Here is a 22,359-nt window from a genome sequence, read left to right as displayed (position 1 = left end):
TACATTACATTCACTACCCCAGAACATGAAATAAAGCCCCACGTCATGCACTTCCTCTCCTAATGAGTACTGCATAGGTGTCATGCCCTAAGTAAACCGACTTTAGTGAAGACCCCCCCCCCCCCCAACACACACACAGAGCCCACCCCATGGCAAACTAGCTTATTTAACTGTTTAACTAAAACATTTTAGGTACAACCAGTTAACTAAATGGACACAAGTTTGTTAGTCTGTATTCACTGAGAAAAAACAAGCGAATGTGACTGGGCACACACTGAAAAAAAGCTAATGCACATAATATTGTCCCGCAGCATTATCGTTAGTTAACTTAAGGAATGACTTGTTTTTTCCATTATGTTGCTCAACAGCAATTCATGAGAAAAACTTCCCCATCTAATGGATGTTCTCTTCGTTTCCTCTCAAACATGTAGTTTTCAGTTTACCTCGACAAAGTAAAGCTCAGCACCAAACGTAAACGAAGCGAAGACAAAAAATGGCGGACCGCCACAGTGAATTTTCCCTCGCAGAACACACCCTGGGGGGGTGGAGTTCATGTTGGATATATTTACTGTATTTTTACTAATTTAACAACCTCATCATTGCATTAGTCGCTTTATGCTATAGCATTACGCTTACATTAGCTTGAAGCTCAAGGTCGTCATTTTATTTAATTTCTTTTTCTGGGCTTACAAACAGGACACACAACATTTAGATAACCGTTACACTGAATCTTGGGTCTGTGTTGAGTCTTCCAGCTGCTGACTACAGAAGCTAGATTGACCTTTCAGCATGTTTATAGCGGCTGTGGCTATGTGCTGGTAATGTTACCATGTGTGAGCAGTCACATTGGCAGCAGACATGTTTCAACAAACTAGTCATATCCCGGTCCTACATTAGCTTGTTTAATAGTTAAGACACTGCAGGTACCACCACTTACTACAGACACCGATGCAAGTTTGTAATAGTCTGTTAATTTAGACTGAAAGAATATACAAACAATATTAACTCACATTATATATGTTAATTACTAATTTGCTTATCGCATAATTTCGGTTACCATTAGCAAACTGGAGCTAGCTAACATTGGCCTTTCATGGTTTTCGATAAACAGCCCACATACCTGTAAAATAACAACACCCCAGTAAAAGTCCACATATATAAAGGGTCTACACTCTTTCTCACTGGTGTGTTAGCTTTAAAATCTTATTTACCTTCAAGTGTAAAACTCCAGATGGTAGTAGATTTTCCAAAGCGAGAGACAAAAATGGCGGACAGTGCAGCCGATTTTTCCTTTCCAGGGGGCGGAGCTTGAGGATAAAACACGACTAACTTGTTTCTTTTCAACATGATTTGTTCTAAAAGAATGAATATTCTTAAAGAATATGTGAAAATTAAAAGACAAAAATATGTTTAGATGTGAAATTTAAATTAGTCATGCTGGATATATGAAGTAATTCTATGCAAATTCAACAACCACCCTATTGCATTTTTTTTCAGTGCATGAGCTCACCGCTCCACCCCTCCCCTGCAGCTACGCCAGGGACCACACCTCCGCCACACCCTTTTAGCAATGTTTTATGCATAGTCTGCAGTGTTAAAATAATTGGTAGGTGTCAAAGTACCATTCAAATGAATACCATAATACAAGGTTTCCTAGAAGGACGTTATGATGTTATTCCAGGTATCTAAGTAACTCACCGAACTGCTTTCAGTGTTGTAGATCAACGGGGTGTAGTGGAAACAAAAGATAATGTGAACAAGATTTAGTTCAGGTTTAGCAGCTGGGAAAGAGAAAATAAAACTTGATTCAACAAACTGATTGACATTTTAAAGAAAGCACTGTGCGTAATTTGGTCTGCACAAAAATGGTAAAAAAAAAATCCTACTTGCACCAACTGCTTAGATCATGATTTTTTTTTTCAGATGTGCCCTTAGAAGGTGTTGTGTCAGCATGTGATTGTTTTATATCCTGTTTCTCAGACGTAAGACATGAAAATGGCTGGTCTCACAGTGGGTTTTGTTCTGTGGGTTTCAGCAAAGACAGAAGCAGCTTCTCATAAGGCATCTGCACATGACATGCCTAAATATAAAGGACTATTCAACAGCTAAAGCTTGGAGCAAAGGAGTTTGCAAAAATATGTTAATTCACTGCAAATCTGTGATTATGATTGATCTGTCATTTATATAGTTGTGTAGTGTACAACAATGGCTTCATGAGTACCTGTGTTACCTGTGAATAAAATTGTGTGTATTTATAGTATCAAAAACTTGCATACTGCAGTTTTGAATGTTTTTGTTTTTGGCAGAAGGAGAGTTAAAAATATAAAGAAAGAAAAATTAAATCAATACATAAAGCTCTGTAAATTATCTGGTGAATCTAAAAATTGTACTAATTGATATTACATGGAGCAGTGGGTGGTGTGAGGTGTTGGTATTAAGCCTGTTTTGGGCTAAACACAATGGCTGTTTCACTGGATCAACCTTACCAAGAGAAAAACAGAAAAAATGATGTCGAAAATGGATTTGGAAAAAAAAAATGGTTTTATGGAAGTTGTTGTGATCCTTAACCATCCAGTGGATGGTTTTTCGTTTTCACATGTGTAAGATATCGAAACCCTCAAAATCTCAACAGAAGGAGTTTTTAGTTTCTCAGCTTTAAGTTTAAGTTCAAGTTTAATTACTTTAAATTACTAGTCTTATTTGGAGTATTTTTTTTATCACTTAATAATTCTGAAGGTGTGTAGCACTTGGGTCCTGGGTTCAAATCCTGGCTGGGTCTTTTTGTATGGCTTTTACATGTTTTTCCCATGTCTGCATGACCTCCCTCTGCAGTCTTGCTCCATGCATAAAGCTGTCTTACTTAACAATTTTTCATTGAGTGTTTGCTCTACAGCAAGATGACAGCCTGTATGGACTACCCCCTGCTTTTTTGCCCTATGACAACTGGATAATTTGACCATAAATTGGATAAGCAGAACAACATTGCACCTTGGTATAGGAAATTGCATCTCAGTGGCACCTCACCATCCAGAGTTACCACAGTATATGTTATTATAAGTCATTGGAGACATTGTATGTTTGGGTCACAAAGATCCACATATGAATGACCAATATCATTCTAAACAAAGTGCCTTTAAGTCAGAATATGTGTTTGAGGAAGAAAAAAATTGCGCTGTTTTGTTGATGACCACGGATCATCACATAGTGACGAGGTTTCTTTTATGCTGCCATCTAGTGTTTACCACTGACATTGTTCAGTGAAGCAGGAAAATGCCACATCGTCTGCAGACTGTGGGTGTCCGGCTGAGCAGGTTTGTACATACTTATGCAGTTAGTAAAGTTTGTACTCTGATGTCATTACAGTGAAGATAAGCCTTGAGAGATCTGTATTTTAAGAAATTTTATTTTAAGAGCCATTGCTCAAATTAAACAAATTTAACATCTACTCCTGTTCACCAGAATTACCATGAACCTTTTTTATTGTCATTGTACAGTTCCTTGCACAGCGGAATTAGGTAGCAAGACCACAAAGGTGTGCAGGTAAAGAAGGCAATATGTTGTTCTTCTTTTTTTTCTATAAGAAAGGGGGAACGAGGAGCGTGGATCCTTGGAGCGCCATAATCGGGATCCTGGGGAAACTGCAACAAAAGGTGAGACACAGTTAACGGCAGGCAGGCAGAACGCTGGTCACACTGGGAGGAGACTTACGGACTGGCGAAGAGAAGCCGTCAGAGTTGGCTGAAGTACTCCTCCGGTGATTGCCTCAGATGGGACGCAGGTGGTTTGGAGGCGGCCCAGCCCGAGGGTGTGGCCACCAGAGCCTCCCACGGCTCCCTGGATGCTGAGCCATGGGCCATGACAACTTATCCATCCTTGCAGTTTTGTGAACTATTGGCATGTAGTGGTATAAAAAAAGACAGTGTAAACAAGATTTAGTTTAGGTTTAGCAGCTCGAAAAGAAACAATAAAACTTGATTTAAGAAACCTAATGACATTTTAAACAATCATTTGCTCTGTACAAAAAAGAGCAGATGGCCAAATGAGCTTACATGCCAGGGACGGTTGGTATAAGTGGCCTGAAAGGCTAAGCCTTCCCTATCATTATCTCATATATATATATATATATGTGTGTGTGTGTGTGTGTGTGTGTGTGTGTGTAAATAATTTAGAATTAATAAAACATTGAATTCAATTAAAAAGGGCATAAAAGAAATCATAGTGACTGAAGTGGAACCCTGTTGGGCCCCAGTCACCACAGAAACACAGGAAGAGGAGGTTCTTACAAAAAATATATCTTCAGTTCAGTCTGACACTCACGCAGTCAGCAGCAAGACAACATGGAGGTCAGATTTGCCACCATCAGACTCTGTGAGTACTGACCTTGTCTTTTTATAAAAAAGATATTAATTCTGTAACAGAGGAAATTTACGCAAGGGAAATTAATATGTACAAAATGCACCCATATATTTGCATGTATTCATTTTGGATATTTGTAACTCACTAACAAATGCAAAGGACTTATTACTGCAAAAACATTAAAAACATGTTAAATATTAAAACTGTCATTCTCAATCTTTTCAGTGCTGAATGTTCTGTTGCTGTTGGTTACAGTAGCTGAATTCAGTGATTCTCAAACACATAGTAAGTTTTTAAATATTGGGGGGGGGGTTGTATTCTTAAGTGTGTGTATAATAGTGTGTGTAATAGTTTTAATATATCTCATATTTTCCAGTTTTAGAGGTTTAGCTACAACATAAACCTGTAAAACACTTCTCAAATAACCACATGCATATGTATATTTACTATTACAGTAAATATGCTTGTATAAATCTTTATCATTTGAAAGCTTACATGCTTTGAAAACGTATTTGACTTTCTGTCTCAGATTCAGGTTTTCCTCAAGTTGTTCCAAACAGACAGCAGTTCTTTCAATCAGAATCTATCGCTATCAGCTGTGAAGGGCTAAATGGGCTGACTGGATGGAGAGTGATGAAAAAGATAAATGGATATGTTAGAACATGTGCTTCAACCTGGGGAACATCGATTGGACCTTGCAATATTAATAATGCATATCCATCATCTGACAGTGGAGAATACTGGTGTGAACATGGAGGAATACAAAAAAGCAACTCTGCCAACATCACTGTAACTAGTATGTACATAGAAAAAAAACATTATGCGTTAACATATTTAGTACATCAACTGTTTTTTTTTCTGTTTAGTACATCACTTACAGCAATGCATAGTGTCATATTTGGTACTGTAGTTTTAATTGTCTGTAAGGTTTTTTCTTGATAAAATGCATCACAATCATAATAAAATAACACACACACATGTGTATATATATATATATATATATATATATATATATATATATATATTTGCTGCAACTTGAGCAAACCTTGTGAGCTATCATCTGTCATAATTAATGATTTCTATGTTTGTATAATTTTAACAAAATTCACGTTTTACACAAATTACCCATATTGAAAAGAAATGGAAAAAAGGTATAAAAGAATGCTTCATATAGTGAAGGTGTCCACTTTCTCATTCCTTTCATATATTGTTTTAGTCAAAACTTTTATATAAATTTTCAAGGGATCTTATATCTGTTTTCACTCTTATATGCTTTTCATACATGTTTCACACAAGATAGATAAAAACTTTATAAGATTTAGATATATCTGTTCCATGTGGATAACTGTCATATCTTCTGCCATCTAGATTTAGAGAGTCATGTGATCCTGGAGATTCCTGCCCAACCTGTGATGCAGGGAGAAAAAGTGACCTTGCATTGTAGAAAAAAGGATGCAAACTCCAACTACACTGCAGATTTCTATAAAAATGGCGTCTCCACTGGGAGCAGCTCATCAGGAAACATAATGATTCCCACTGTATCCAAATCTGATGAAGGACTCTACAAATGTAGTATTGCTGATGCTGGAGAATCACCAGAGAGCTGGCTTAGTGTTGGAAGTAAGATGCATCAATATTTTCTAGCTAAATAAATTTTAACATTTCATTAAAAAGTGTGTAAGTGGCAAACAGTATATGGTCTATGATGAACATAGCCACTGTGCAAAGCGATGTCAGAGTGATGATCTATTTTTCATTTTTGGACGTTCAGTTTTGGTCCACTGAAGAGGTTGTTTTGTAACATAAGGCAAGGACTTTTTATTCAATCTCTACTGAACGTCTGGTGTTGACGTCCATCAGACTTCTGTGCACAGTCCAAATGTGGCCGTTTTTTCAACAACACCTTTTTTTAAAATTGGGTGTACATAATTGTATTGAATGGGATTTATCTGAGTGTTTACATGAAATAAATATAAAAATATTTAGAGTAAATTACAACATCATTTTAATCATTTCTAATACACAGTGCAATTATCTTTCTTGCAGGTCATCCTACAGTGCATTACGTAGAGCGCTACCTGGGGCTGTGCATTGGTTTGGGTGTTTTATTGGTGGTCATTCTGCTCATACTGGCAGGACTGTTTCAATGTAATAAACATCAACAAACCATCAGAAGTCACTCAGAAGAAACTTCTTTGAAAACAAGTATGCTGACAGTTGGCTCATCAAAACATGAACTTTTATTTTATAACAATAAGCATGCTCAATGATTCCTGGTGGCTGTCATCAAATAACTTTTTCTCTTGTTTATTTTGTCTTTTTCATAAGCAGGTGCCAAAAATTCTACTGCCTCCTTCCAGTCTCCCTCTTCTGCACAAACAGGTCAAGAAAGCCAACATTTGTTTAGGAATAAAAAACATGAACTTTAAATCTACAGCATCACAGAAATCCAAAGTAGAAACACAGTCCTTTAGTAGATTATATACACTAGGATATTCCTTGTTATGTTATTGTTTGGTCTGTGATTTTAGTCCCTCGGCAGCTTTTTTCAGTGTTTATATCTGCTCTTAATATTTTGTCACATTTTCATGAGAAACAGGGAGCATGAGAGCTAGATCTACCTCCCACTCTGCTGTATTGTTTCTTAGTCTAACTTTACTATGCAAGCAAGACTGGTCAATTAAATTAACACTAGTTGTCATTAGAGATGGCACGATACCACTTTTTATGTCTGATACCGATATCATAAATTTGGATATCTGCCGATACCGATATAATCCGATATAGTGTGCTTTTTAATCAATAAAACAGTTTTTTTAATATCTTGCTGCATATTGTATACGTTTATACTCAAGTTTAAAACAAAACACTAAAGCTATTCTGTTATACCTGCATGCAAAAAATACACTGCACCCAAAATATTTCATAGTTCACCAATACTGATCAATCTAATAAACTTAAACCTACTCCATCCTCCATATTCTGGTATTTTAAAGAGTACTTAGCGGAAATATTAAGCAACCTAACTAATGGGGTTGCAAACTCCCAGCATAAAAAAAAGGGGAACCACCCTCCACCTCATGATGCTAAATCAATGCAATCAACTTTAATTCGATGCAGTGTGGAAAAAAAATGCACAGAAATACATTTGTTTTCAAGAATAATTAAATAGATTTAACATCTTTCTTCAACAGAACTGCAGACTGCACAGATGGTACCTTCCCAAAGGAAAAAGTACTATAGCTTACTAGGGTATATTAGACTTAATAGTTACTATATACAGTAATGGACTTCTATACATTTTATATCAGATTAAAATTTTGGTTTTAAGATTCAGATAATTATTTATTAAAAGATAGACATTTTAAATGAGAATAAGAAAGAAAAGTATGTCTTTGTGCCCCCTTTTCCCTGTTCATGCCCTATCGGCCCCCCTGGCTAAACTTTGCTAGATCCGCCCCTGCACAGTTACCAGCCGTCAGCTGCATAGAAAAAGATCCTGGTGTAGAAAGTAATATTAAATCAATTCTAACAACATCTTATCAAGCTTAAACATGCTGCTGTTGTTCAGATGGTGGTTTCCTCTTTCTGGTGCAAAGTGGGCCAAAAACAAAGAAGAGAGACGATCAGCTGATCATTGATCAGTTTCATGATTGAAGTAGCAGCAGGAGAGGGAGTCGCTCCATATATCGGTTGTTAAGCTTAACGCGGGAATGCTTTACAAACATTCAGAGATGAACTTACACACTTGCTTTACTTCTTTCTGGGATAACTTTCTCGGACATGAAATGCCGGGTTGGTAGCCAGGCTCCAAATGCTCAACCAGACCCGACCGTCTTGCACGCCACAGCTGCTCTATCACGTGACACATGCTGCTCCGATGTGCTACGGTTATGAGCCAGTTATGCCGTGTAGCAAGTATTGTGAGATGCTTTTTTGATATTTAATGAATCGGATTATATTTTCTATTTCGCTCCGATCCAGTAATTAAAATCAGTATCAGACTGGTACCGATACATAATATCGGATCGGTCCATCTCTAGTTGTTATTAGTCAACATGCAGATGTCAAAATATATCATGCATAATAATCTTTTTTGGGAATATTAATCGCATGTAACTAATGTGAAACAAATGACGTTTTTTAACCTAGTGTGTTGACACTTTTAATTCAATGGTTCTTTTGTCTCGCTATCCAGTCCTTCAGGGCTGAAACTGAAACTTTCCCATGTGTCCCAAGTTCTATAGAACTTGTCCGTATGCTGAGGTAGCCATTGGATTAATTGTATAGCAGCTCATGAGTGAATGAACACGGTGCAATTAAAGTACTTAAATTTAAAAGTATGTAAAAAAGTATGTACATTTTCCCAAACACTTACATTTAATTAAATTTACTAGAATAGGGTTAGTGGTTACCACTTCAGCATGCAATCAAGTTCTATACGTTTGCTAATAACCTACTAATTTTATTCATGTGTTTTGCAACAGCAACACATGGAAAAGTTTCAGGACACCGGCCCTCGAGGACTTCGACACCTCTGATTTACAATGGCAATAAAGCTGTTCTGTTTTACAGTGGTCCCTCGCTATAACGAGGATTATACCTGTCTCGGATTATTTTTGGAATGTAACTCGAGGTACCACTGTATTTTAAAAATCAAGAAGTTCATCAGAACAGCTTGTCATCAAAATAAAACTACCAGACTAAAGTGAATAGCAAATACTATTCATTGTAACTAATGTTACTGTGGATAACTGTCCTCTCACTCCTGCTGTATCTCTCCATTAGATGACAACATATTGTCTTCTGTCGTCATTTACTACACCCTAAGCCTGAATGAGACTGTGCTGTATTTAAATATGATGGGTTTTAAATATTAAATAAAATCTATATTAGGAAAAGGAAAACCATGCTAAAGTTTAACTAGCAATGCTACCAAGCTATTAGGTGTAAATCAAAAAGCTGTTTAGAGCAGCTGATGTTTATGTCATTAAGATGAAACTGCAGAAAAATAATGGGCTAATGTAAGAGTGACATTTTTTTTTTCTGATTGTCAGACTTTCGTAAGATTTTAAATTAGATATAATGAATTCAGTGAATAGAAAATAGTGTTGATCATCACTGATGTTACTGTGGCTGTCAGTCCTCTCACTCTGGCTGTATCTCTCCGTTAGATGATGACATGTTATCTTCTAGAGCCATTTACACCACCGTACGGCCGGATGAGACTAAACTCAAGGGTGAGAGCAACTTTGATTAATGATTCTTTATGTATTGCATTCAAATAATATTTAATCTGTGGTGGTAAATATTAAATACAAACTATAATATTAAGATAACTAATGATTCATGGTTGTTTAGCAGATGTCCTGTGAAGTTAATATTGGTGTGAAATATGAATCCCCCTTTAAAAAATACTGTTTTAGTTCTTTACTTCTTGTACATCTGACAGGTCGCAGAAAGAGAGCTGACTGAAGACAAAATCACATCTGAGTGAAAGTGAAGTCAATGAAGTAATCCACATTTATCACATTTTTTTTTTGCAATTGTACAAGCTGTACATCATCTGCTGGGTTTGATGTGAATGTCATTGTGTAAAATGTCATGTCTTGTGTATATTCAAAAACAACTGGCTGCCAGATGTAGCTGATCATAAGTACTCATAAAGTTCACATGCTAACAAATGCTTCTGTCTGTTATGTAGAAGTTGAATTTAAAGCACTTGTTGCTTCTGCTCTTTTTGCTTGTGCATGAATGCTTCTCAAAAGAAAAAAGCTGCTGCAGCTCATTTCTTTTCACCACTAATGTAAATGTGTCACTTTGTTTTTCAAAACAGATGAACCACATTTGTGGCAAGCAGTGAAATATAACTGCACAGTTTTATCCTCAGAATGTCTACACGTAAAAAGTTATATAGATGAATAAGTTGTGGCTTATCTCATGCTGTCACAGTAGCTGTTCAGTTGAGTCACCCAAAATAAGCTGATTTTGTCTTATTTTACATGTCTTTTGTGAGACTTTGTGAAAGCAGAACTCAGAAGCTGAATAAGTGTAACGCTGTAATCTCAGCATCTAAATTGGATTTAGATGCTAAGAGGTGGTGCTCAGCTCATTTCTAACTGTTTTTAGACAACATACTTGATAGGCTATATATCAGTTCCCTAATGTCAGAATGGTCAGACTAAACCTTATCGAGCTGCTTCTTAAAAGATGGCTAAAAAAGAGTGACCTCCCTTTTTCTGTTTTTTAATCCACAAAAACTTTGTCACTTTACAAGTCATTTTATAAAGTTACAAAGCCTTGTCATGTTTTGTGATCAATTACAACATGCAAAGTAACTTGTTACTTTGCAAAGTGCAGAGGCTCAAAAGAGAAATAGCCAAAAACCTTTTACATATCTCAGTTTTGAGAAAAATACATATATTTGTGAAGTATAATTTTTTTTTTATTCCTCATATCTTTTATGCTAGGAAAGCAACGCTAAAACTTAACTAGCTATGTCAATGAAATGTAGGATAAAAATCAAGAAGCTGTTTGGAGCAGCTAATATTTATGTCATTAAGATCAAACTGCAGAAAAAAAAATATTCTGATGTAAGAGTGACATTGTTTTCTTCCGATTGTCAGACTTTACCAAGATTTCAAATTAGACCTAATGAATACAGTGAATAGCAAATAGTGTTTATCATCACTGATGTTACTGCTGTTGTCTGCCCTCTCATTATGGCTGTATCTCATCACTAGATGACGACATGTTATGTTCTAGGGCCTTTTACTATGATTCCTTATGTGTTGCATTCAGATAAAATGTAATATGTGATGGGTCGTAAATATTAAATGTATTTGTTTTTACTGTTTTGGGTGTTTAAGTAATCAAGAAGAACTGTAATATGAACAATAGCATTTTTCTATGCTTTAAAAAAAATAAGCACATTTTTTGTTCTGTACTTCTTGTATATTTGAAAGGTCTCAAAAAAAAGAGCGAAATGAAGACAAAATCACATCTGAGTGAAAGTGAAGACATTTATCGCAATTGAACAAGTTGTACATCATCTGCTGGGCTTGGTGTGAATGTCAGTGTGTAAAATGTCATGTCTTGTGTATATTCAGAAATAGCTGGCTGCCAGATGGGGCTGATCATAAGTACTCACAAAGTTCGCATGCTGACAAACACTTCTGTCTCTTATGTAGAAGTTAAAATTAAGCCTGTTGTTGCTTCTGCTCTTTTTGCTTGTGCATGAATGCTTCTCAAAAGAAGAGCTGCTGCAGCTCATTTCTTTTCAACAGCAGGCACTCACTGTGGTCAACCACTAATGTAAATGTGTCGCATTTCTTTATTTTCTAAAACAGAGCAGTGAAATACACCTATACCTACAAGTTTACTGGGCATGACTCTGTGTGCAGTGTGGTCTAGTGCACAGACTGAATAAGTTGTGGCTTGTCAGCAGAAACTGTTCACTAAAGTCAAAAAAAACTAACCAATTGTTTTTAGGTCAGACTGTGTGTCTTGAGAAGTGTGAAGAGGATATGATTAAGATGCTGAGAGGTGATGCTCAGCTCTTTTGTGCTTTACTTTAATTATTTATATTAAGCTTATACTTGCTATGCCAAGAATAAATATAAGGATAAAATTGAGCCATCATTTAATCACTTCCCCCCCACAAACCAGGGAAGTAAACACAACTCTGTGGCTTCAAGTTTTCTTTTAAAGTTACAAAGCTTCATTACATTTAATGATGAACTGCAATATGGATTGTAACAAGGTACTAATTTATCAAGCATATTTAAGTCATAGCAAAAAAACATAAATATGCAAAGGATTAACATTCCACATTTTAAAAACATTAACTCTTGAAATTTAGACATTACGGAAATTTGTGTTTTTCATGTTAAAAAACATCTCTTCCACTTCCACCATGTATATGCCAGTATGCTACAAATAAACACATTTAAAATACAAAATATGAGTAGCTTTATTTAGTTACAGTGACCAAACATAGATACTTTGTTGAAATAAATGGATTACATGGCGCCTTTTCCGGTTTCATATGTTAGGCTATCCCCTCTCTGCCCCCGTTCTAAATGTGTAATTAAACGCATTGCAATACCCCAAAAAAACACACAATAAGGGGCTCCAGCATTCTGTTAATGATGGTCAGTTAAACGATGGAGCCAGCACAACAGAACCAGCAGTGCACATGCAGGGATTCATTTCTTACTTGGAAACTTACATTTAAAGAAGGAAGGGATGCACGGAATTTGACTGTTTTTTTCTTTTTTTTGTGTCCCGTTTGGATCTTTAGCCATCAGAATTGTTGTCTTAAGGCCAAGAAAGATGCCAAGCGGATTTATTTTACCAAGTGGATCATCATGGCCTTGCCATATTGGTCCATTTGATTGACCTTTATTATAATTATGTATTTATTTTATTTTATTTAACGGGACAGACATGACTGGGGGATAGGAAAGGGAGAAAGAATGAAAGAAAGAGAGGGAGAGAAAGAAAAACAGAGGGGAGAAGAGCCGGTGAGAAAGGGGGGAAGAGAGAAAGAAAAACAAACAAAACACCTGGGTCACCTGTATGGAGAAAAAAAACAGAAGAGAAAACAAACAACAAAGAGCAACATAATAAATACAGCACCATCACAATAAACTAGCTAGCAGTAGATAACAGTAGATACTAAATATCAAACGATATTGTGCAGCACGCAAGATAGACAGTGCACAATGTGCTTTGAGGCAGCAGCCAAGAAAGGTGTAGTCCGCGTCTGTGAACACCTGTGTGCATACCTGTGTGGATCAGCACGCTTGTATTCCAAAGGTTTCTCCATGTAGCGATCTGCTAGGGAGTGTGGGGAGCCATAGCCCCATCCCCCAGGGCATGAAGCAGGTATGGAGGAGATCCAGGCCCCAGACATCCAGAGGCCCCAGAGTACGAGGACCCGAGGAGGACCACCAAAAGGGGGGGAAACCGTGCCACCCTCCTGGGAAGAGCTGAGTAGAGCCCCAAATGAGAGGTCACCCAGCAGCTACAGAGCAGAAGCCAGAGGGGGTTGCAGTGGATCGGAATTTGACTGTTAAATGCACACCCTGTTTGCCAGCAACCAAGCTGCTGCCAGCATCATAAGACTCCACCTCAGACCTAAAGAAATATCTTGAAGTAAGTTCTTTTTTAAAAACTAATTTTGGTTAGTGTTACGAACTTGCATGTCCATGTGTTTGTTTTGTGCAGGTGTTGTGTCTTTTTATGTTAATTTAGCTGTGCCAGGCCCCTGCTCCGATTGGTGCGTGGATACACTGCCCCGACGTGACTGGTTCCAGCTGGAGGACCCGCCCATTAAAAGGAGGCTGGAGTGCTACAGTGGGGGAGGTCCTTGCGTTTCCCCTCACGGCCCAGCAGTATTCCTGTGGCAGCCGCTGGCTGCAGTGCACTTAAAAGTTGTGGAAGTGGAGTGGGTAGGGGTGAGCTGCCGTTTCTTTTGATCACCCGTTTTCTCCTGTTTTGAGTTAGTTAAGGAGGTTAGACTCTGTCTTTATTTTTGACTTTGTTTTGGTAAGGTCAGGGGTGCGGGATTTGTGTAGATTTGTTTTGTTTAATGTTTTGGCCTTGGCTCACCCTGAAGTGTTGGCACTCCCGTTTTGGTTCCTTTATTTCACATTGTAAATAAATCACATTGAAACTAACGGATTTGTTTCTTGTGGCTGCTTGGGTCTTGGGGGGGAAGCCTCACTCGTGTTATTGCCTGGCCCTAGACGGGTCGTAACAGTTAGAGAGAAACAAAAACCTGCAGCTTCGGAATCAGTGAGCTTTCAGCCCCAACGGCGCGTCCAGGTACGTGCCGTTGAGCGAGAAACCCAACATCTCGCAGATTCTGATGCATCGGGTCCATGCTTTATGTGTTAGCTGTTTGGTGGTTGCTGAAATAGTTTTGTGAGGTTCTGATATGAGATTCTGGTATTCCTGGCAAAATGCATTTATTTTAAAAAATGGATCCAGGATTTAATGAATTATATCACTTTATTCATAAAATCGATTTGACAAAATCTGAGATACTTTCAAAGATTAGGAATAAAAGTTTTATTAAAATAATGTTCTTTGAAGATCACATTAAATGTGTCACATTTTAAAAAAACAAGAAATAAAAAAGATCTCACAAAACAGTTTTAGAGAACATACACATCTTTACTGTTTCCACAGTTCCTGTATGCCTCTTCCAAAATCTTTGTGCTTTTCATCATCAGACACAATAACTCACGATTATCTAAGACCTGCTATCAAATGTCAGTAGCTTCTTCACAATCATTTGTGCGCTGTCCTGACATGTGCTGGACCAGATCCACATGCAGAGTACTGGGGGGTAAAATTGGCTCTTTGGCAGTTCATCAAAAAATATCTGAAAGAGCGATGTTTTAAGTGGACAAACTTGTGTCGTGGACTGACAAGTGACTACAAGAGAGTACTATGACTACAAGAGTGTCAGCCACGTTGGAAAGCTACATTGAGGGTTCAGCTTAAGATGAAGCCATGCGTACGAATATCTGTGAGCTGAAAAGCTGCAGCCAGGAGTCGTCTAAACAAGCAACTGTCATAAAGATGCTGAAAAGTGTTGAAGTGTGGTCCGTCCTTGCTGCCACAATATCAGAAACGGTTGTGTATTCCTTGTGCAAGTCCTCCTTACTCCACCTGGTCCCATCAGAATGGCAAAGAGTGAACTCACTCCCCTCAGTATGCTGTTGAAAGAAGTGTTTTTTTCCTATGTTAATTAAATCATGATTGGTTTCATGGCCTTGCACAATCAGAATCAGAATCAGGATACTTTATTAATCCCGAAGGAAATTAGGGTTACAGCAGGCAGCACGCTAATGGCACATGCGCACTTACAAAGGAACCTTCTGACCAACTTTACACAAACATCACATTGGGGAGACATGTCAGAAAGGTAGGCTGATAGGAAAAAAACAACAAAAATACATAACATGAGGTAAAAGGAGGAGAAAAAAAAACTCCACTCAGACTGAGCTCCTAGTGGGAGAACAGTTTGATAACAGAAAAAACACCTCAGCACAAAAAGCACATGACTATCAATACACCATAGAAACACAAGACAAGCAACAGGGGCGGGTAAAGGGTAAGAGAGAGCCGGTGTAGACAGCGCATCCGGTTCTGCAGCATGTCTGCGCTGGTCCAGTCAACTGCCATCTTCCCCGAGAAGGGTCTGGCTGCAGCCACTGTGGAGCTCCACAGTAACCGGATACACGTGACCTCCACACTAACCGGAAGCACGTGACCTCCACAGTAGCTGGAAGCACGTGACCTCCACAGTAGCCGGAAGCACGTGACCTCCACAGTAGCCGTAAACACGCATGGATACCGTGGAAGTCTTGCAAGTTGATCGCAAAGGTTGGTTAAGTCTTTCTTAAATAAATTTGCCGTTAGTGATTTCATAATTCTAGGAATCGTCTAGTTTTCTTACAATGATCATGTTGCCACTTTTTTTGCGTTACAACAACATTCCTCCTTATTTTAATGTTTTTTCATCGTGCTCCATGGCAGAGAAACACACAGATATGCTTTTTCCTGGGCCTGATTTAAGTAAGAGAGCTGGATTAACGGCTTCTGTGGGCGAGAAGAAGCAAAAACCACATTTTGCATTAGAGTATGATTTATTGTTGGCGTCAGAGATGCAAAATAACGAATACTTCAATACTGTACTTAAGTAGAATTTTCTGGTATCTTTACTTTACTGCTGTACTTTTTTGTGCCTACTGTATACTTCTTTATACTTCTCACATTTTAGCACGCGTATCTGTACTTTGTAATCCGTACATTTGTAAATCAGCACGCGTGCTTTGGACGCAAGATTACTTCAAAATTTTGTACATAAATTATATTTTAGACCCTGTACTTCTTACTTCCACTTGACTAAAAAGTCGAGTCGGTGCTTTTTAAACAGAGGTATCTAAACTGTAGTAAGAAACGTGTGTACTTGTGACACCTTTGGTTAGCGTCAACACTGTAAATTTCGTCACAAACAGATTTATATATTTATCAATACTTCTATACGTCATTCTATTTTGTACAGCTTTTTTATTGCCCAGATTTTAGTTAGCCCCTGTTCAATTGACTGTTATATGTCAATAGAAACATATCTCACAAATTAAAGTGTCTTGTAAAATATTTGTGTTTTTTTTTTTCAAGAATATCTTCTCAAATCTATTACATGCCAACTGTAAATTGTTATTTCTGCTAAAACCTTAACTTAAATGTGTATATGGTGTTTATCTGTTTCTCTCTCTGTTTTAGATGCACATATCAATCCGGAATTCGGGCTTAAAGCCAGAATTGCAGGAATGCAACACGTGTTGCAGAGGACTCTTTCACTGCCCTCTGTGCCCCACTTTCAGCCCTACTGTCAGGGCAAAGATTGAGGAGCATCTAAGTGTGCATATAAAAAATGCTTTGCCTTTCAAAGGTATGTTTGTATTAAATATACTTTATAGTTATAAATATGCACTTTTATAAGCACTTCTGCAGTATCTTTGTTGACTTAAAAGTTGCTGTTGATATTGTACTGTTCATCTGCAACAAAAATAGTGTTTTTATAAAATATATTTTTATTTACTTTTCACCACTTTTCTTGACATAACTTTTGTGATCCATACCATTTTTCTTTCATTATTGAGGTTGGCTTGGATGTTTTTGTTAACATGTACAATCTGATTGTTAGACAAATTGATTGCATTCTATACAACTACATTTAAATTACATCTGTTTGTTTGTTTGTTTTTTTTCTCTTACAGATAAAATGATATGCCGGTGCAGGCAGCCTTGTAAGACAACAGGACACTTTCACCGCCCTGTCTGTAAGATTACAATCATACGGCGTGGGGATATGGCAAGGCATTTATTGTCTTGTCAGCATTCTTCAATGCCAAGTCAGCCACCATTATAAGGACTGCTCCCCGCTGAACTCTCCGAGGAGACCCGTATTCCTCCGGCAGTACTCTTCGAGGAGCCCCGTCTCCTCCCCAAGGTTTTGTCTTCGGTTTCTGAGTCTTTGTTAGAACATTCATATGCTCTACCCTCTGTGTTCAATAAAACTGCAGCTGATGGAAAGTCCATGAAAATGACATGCCCTCACTGTGGCCTTACTCTTCGTAGCTCTGGCAAGCTATTTGCACACTGGAGAGAGGAAGCCAAAGCTGTGCTTGAAGGACAACACGTGCCCATTTTCAGACTGAACAAGCGCAAGTTCCAGGAAGTCAGTCAGGTCAGTATTCACTTTAAACAGTAGTGTAATTACATGGTTAGTGACATTTGAATAAGTGTTAAAAAACTGTTCTGCAACAGAGAAATAACTATGTTTTCATCCCCATTTGCCTGACACAGGAGCCAGCAGTTGTTGAAGATCTGCGTCCTGCTGTGCAGTGGGTTGTCCAAAATAAGGCACTTTTCCGTGGACATGTAACAATGCCCAAATATCTGTCCTTAAATCAAGGGGACCAGCAGAGGGTCTTAAGAGACATGTCAGAGGAAGAAGACACTGGAGCAAGGGACTTGTTCCTCTTTGTTTTTCAGTTTGCAGAGGACATGGAGCTCTTTTTGAAAGCATGTGCTGATGAGCAGGGGCTAAGGGTCAGTGCTATGTTTGACATGTAATGGACAAATGAAGGCACTGGCTGTGTTTGTTTGTTTGTTTAATATGTTGTTGTTTTTTTGTTTTGCTTTTTGCATAGTACAAAATTCCAATTAAACTTATTTCAAAATGTTGTTCACTTTATTCTGTGTCCATACTTATAATAAAGGATTACAGTGTAACAGCATTAAATGTAAATGTAACAGCATTTTTTTTTAAACTTGTATTTTCAAAATAAAAATCTTATTGTTGATATTAACAGTACAGAATTGTAATCAATAATATTTTTATACATTTTAAACATTAACACTCTGGGCTCTATCCTGGCCATTTGTGGACACTTCACTTATTCTTTTTTTTTTGACTACTGCACTGCAGTGGACCAAAAGAATGACACGGGTTTGATCTTAAGGATCTAATAGTTGTGTGTGTTGTGCATGACATTGCCACACAAATATGTATTTGCAAGATAGAGTAGAATAAATTATGACGCATGAAATATTACATAGGCTGCAGTGAATTTCTGTTGATACAGACTATTGAGCTTTGAGTTTCCCAGTCAAACTTAGCTTTGAAGCACCTGCTAAAAACACTTTTACTCTTTTACATTTCATAACAAGACACCATAGCCAAAATATTAACAAAATATATATTATTAAAAAATTCAAAGCTGCAGCACATACTGCAACAAACACCGTTAGTAAATGTGTCCTGGAGTTTATGCAGGTGCAGAAAGTGCTGCTGCTGTAAGTCAGCCTAACAGCTTCCAGATCAATTATTTTTCTGGAAAGATGGTAGGAAGGGCATCACTGCTCATTTCTATAGTCTCCCAGATCTTGGAATACAATCCCTTTGTCCCATGAAACCACTTCGCAGTACTAGGAGTCCACTAAAACCTATAAAGAGAGTGATCCTGGAAGAAATGGGGCACACACTAGTGACCTCAACAATTGCAAGACAGCCTTTTCCCCGATGCTCAGATGGGGAAAAAAAGGAAGTTTCATGAAAACATTAGGACTTTATCACCGTTTTATCTGAAAAGTTAATGGTAATATATAACCTAACTGGCTATAAAGAGTAAAAAATTTAGATACAATTTTGATTTTGATGAAAAGGACTGGTGCTATTTTAAAGAGTCACATCGGTAAAAGTAGAAAAATGTTTTAAGAAATATACATTTTATAGCATTTTGTGAACATACACAAAAAGTGGCCATTTTTGGCAACAAACAAGCTGAGAGAGAGTTTTATATTTTTTGCTCTCCTTGAACAAAAATATTAGTGCATAATAATCAATGTTGATGTTAATCAATTAGATGTCCCAGACTCTACTATTAATAATACAGCAGTCCCTTGTATATCGCTGGTGTTACGTTCTAAAAATAACCCGCGGTAGGTGAAATCCATGAAGTAGCCAACTTTATTTTTTTACAATTATTGTAGATGTTAAGACTGTAAAACCCCTCACTACATGCTTTATACACTTTTCTCAGACAGGCATGAACATTTTCACACTTTTCTCTTTTGTTTAAACACTCTTAGAGTTCAAACCTTCGTAGAAACATAAGTCCAGTATTATGGAATGAAACCTAAACGTTCATTTGAGGGTGCAAAACGTTTCGTCGGCATTGTTGTGTTTGTTTGGGAGAAAACTTCCAAACATACAGTACAGCACTTCAGAGTTACACTGCTAGCGATCGAAGATTTATGTAAATTCGACAAGCTAAACGCATTCTGTACTGTACAGCAGGAGTCCCCAACCTTTTTGCACCACAGACCACTTTAATGTCAGACAATATTTTCAGGGAACGACCTTTAAGGTGTCGCGGATAAATACAACAAAAGAATAAAAAAAAGAAACTGTGGTATTTTGTAAATATAATAATAAACGTGACTTGAGCTGTGCGCCAACAACAATGACAGTGACATCCTCCTCTCTGCTTTTTAATGCTCTCTGGTCGCTATGGTAACGCGTAAATAGTTCTTTCAAAATAAGACACACAACTACAACCATACATTTCACACCGGAGGATCAACTCTCGCGGAACGGTACCAAAAGACTCACGGACCGGGACCGGTCCGTGGGCCTATTAGGGACCGCTCCTGTACAGGAGACACTGGACTAGATTGATTGACAATGGTCTACAGCAATCAGAACGCACAACACAATGTGCTGTAAAAAAATAAATAAATCAGCGAAACAGCAAGTGTCACTTTTGGCCACGAACAATTTAGGGGATGGTGAATTTTTTTTAACAAACCCAGAGTGTTAAAAAAAAACCCCACTTAAAACCATTTTTTTTCTCAGCAGCATCAATAGTAACAAAAACGCAATTTAGTTTTCGCTGTCAAAGTCGATTTAACCAAAGTTACGTGTTTACGGAAAGTATGGAGGTCACGTGTTTCCGGTTACTGTGGAGGTCATGTGTTTCCGGTTACTGTGGAGGTCACGTGTTTCCGGTTACTGTGGAGCTCCACAGTGGCTGCAGCCAGGTGCTCTTGTCTTCCCCGGGAGGGGACAAGCATCGAAGTCGTTTGGAAAGGGAGGGGGGATCAGTGTGTGCATATCAGTGTATGTGTGCGTGAGTGTGTCCAGAGTTCAGCTGAGACAGTGTCCTTCGCCCTGCCAGGCTAAGTAAACAGTCTTCCAGCCAACCCAGGTGGCCTTGCATGGAATGGGGGGAACAGTCTAAACACAGTCATTATCAGGGTGTTTTGTTCAGCTCCAGCCTTGAGGCCGCAGCTGGCGCCAAAGGGGTCTCCGCATGAATTGATGATGGTTTTTACTTTAGTGCGAACAACTCATATGAATTTCAAAGCTGTTCTAACAGTCCAACACTGGTCTCTCAATCTCCCGTTGGAGAGCCGTGAGCTTTCTATGATGTTATCCAAACTTACGTTCCGTGATGTTGTCATTGTTTTTGCTCAAAGAGCAGGTTCTGAGAACTCACGACTGCAGTGCACTTCCCCAAGATGTGATCTAATTTGCGCTCAAAGGTGTTATTCGAGCTAGCCCCTCCAGATGTAATCCAGTTTTTCACTCAGAGGTCTTGTTCTGAGTATTCACGGCAGCCGTGTGTTCTCCAAGATCTTCTCCGTGCTGCACTCAATGAACCCATTTTGAGAAACTCACGCCTCGTCCCATCGTTTCAATCCCAGCGGGCAGCCTTGTGGGGTTTGAACAGCCCGTTCCGCTTCCTTAATTCTTCGATAAGTCAGGGCCAAGCCAGCTCCGATCAGCAAGAACCCTGTTATCACGGTTCCGAATAGGTAGATATCTTCAGCAGTCAGACTTCTCATTGAGAAGGGGTGTCAATTGCATTCAGAGACCAGTTGATCAAATCCATAATTCTCTTTTAGGTTTTAGAGAACAGACTGTGAGGGCATCACAACATCACCTAATGCTGTGTCACTGTGCTATACATGCAGTGACACTCTGAAGAGGGTCTTCCTTTGTGTCATTGCTGTTGTCATTTGCATCATGACCACTTCTACAAGACTGCTGAGATGACTCAACAGGTGGGATCATAACAGCAATAAGAAGACTGGATCCAATTTCCTTTCCACAAAGGGGTTTTCTGCAGAGATGAATGGACAATAGAGGAGTTATAAGTATCCCCAAAAGGACGAAAGCCTGAAGTGAGGTGATGGGGGTTGAAAGACTCCTTAAAACAGGAGTGCTGATGAGGCCTGCAGCTTTGAAGATAGCTGAAAGCCATGTCGCCAAACAACAAAACCACCTGGTATGTTTGAATTCCTATTCTACATACATTTGGACTCTAGTCCTATGGACAGTGATGGAAGGAACTGGAAGAGACATTTATGATGCCCTGCCTAACTCAAACCATTCTGCACAGAAGAAGTGTGATCACCGCAAAACTGGAATGATTTTGAAAATGTTAATTTCTCTTTTGACTGTTAACAGTTCATTTGTTTGCTCGTAGGATGCAGTTTACCATTGAATGAGATCAATGAGGAATACGATGACTGTTAATACATTTGTCAACTGTGTACTCCTACAGTAATTTAGGGTTATTAACAGATGCTGAGTATAAAAATCTTTGCAGTGAACCTGTCAGAAATAAGGTGTTCTGGGGATGGGCGTCCAGGTACACACCGGCTCACTCCTTGGCGGCCGCTTATCGGGGCCTGGAGCCTGGGGCTCGCTCGGGCCACTTCGGAGGTGGGGTGCCCCCGGCCTCTCGGCCTGGGGCTCAGTCACTCAGGCACAGTTGGCTGCCGACGGAGCTCACGGGTGCGTCACTGCAACTCCCCCTGGCTTCTGCTCCGCGGCTGCTGAGTGACCCCTCATCTGGGACTCTCCTCAGCTCTTTCTGGGACAGTGGCACGGCTGCCCCTCTGTTGGTC

At 38.6% G+C, this 22,359-nt stretch overlaps 1 protein-coding gene across 1 annotated transcript; it reads left to right on the top strand.

Annotated features, from left to right (window-relative positions):
- The first annotated feature begins 4,337 nt into the window (after nt 1-4,337).
- On the top strand, nt 4,338-9,831 carry LOC146635475 (high affinity immunoglobulin gamma Fc receptor I-like). The gene is made up of 8 exons (XM_085350574.1): nt 4,338-4,368; nt 4,582-4,641; nt 4,886-5,152; nt 5,725-5,976; nt 6,403-6,561; nt 6,688-6,738; nt 9,531-9,596; nt 9,809-9,831. Exons 1-8 carry the CDS (start codon nt 4,338-4,340, stop codon nt 9,829-9,831), a joined length of 909 nt encoding a protein of 302 aa, XP_085206700.1.
- The last annotated feature ends 12,528 nt before the right edge of the window (nt 9,832-22,359 follow it).

Source organism: Diplotaxodon limnothrissa, linkage group LG3 (assembly GCF_057381915.1).
Source record: "Diplotaxodon limnothrissa isolate DT_005_m linkage group LG3, D_limnothrissa_male_GT1.1, whole genome shotgun sequence".
Classification (NCBI taxonomy): Eukaryota; Metazoa; Chordata; class Actinopteri; order Cichliformes; family Cichlidae; genus Diplotaxodon; species Diplotaxodon limnothrissa.
This window is presented reverse-complemented; position numbering and strand designations above follow the sequence as displayed.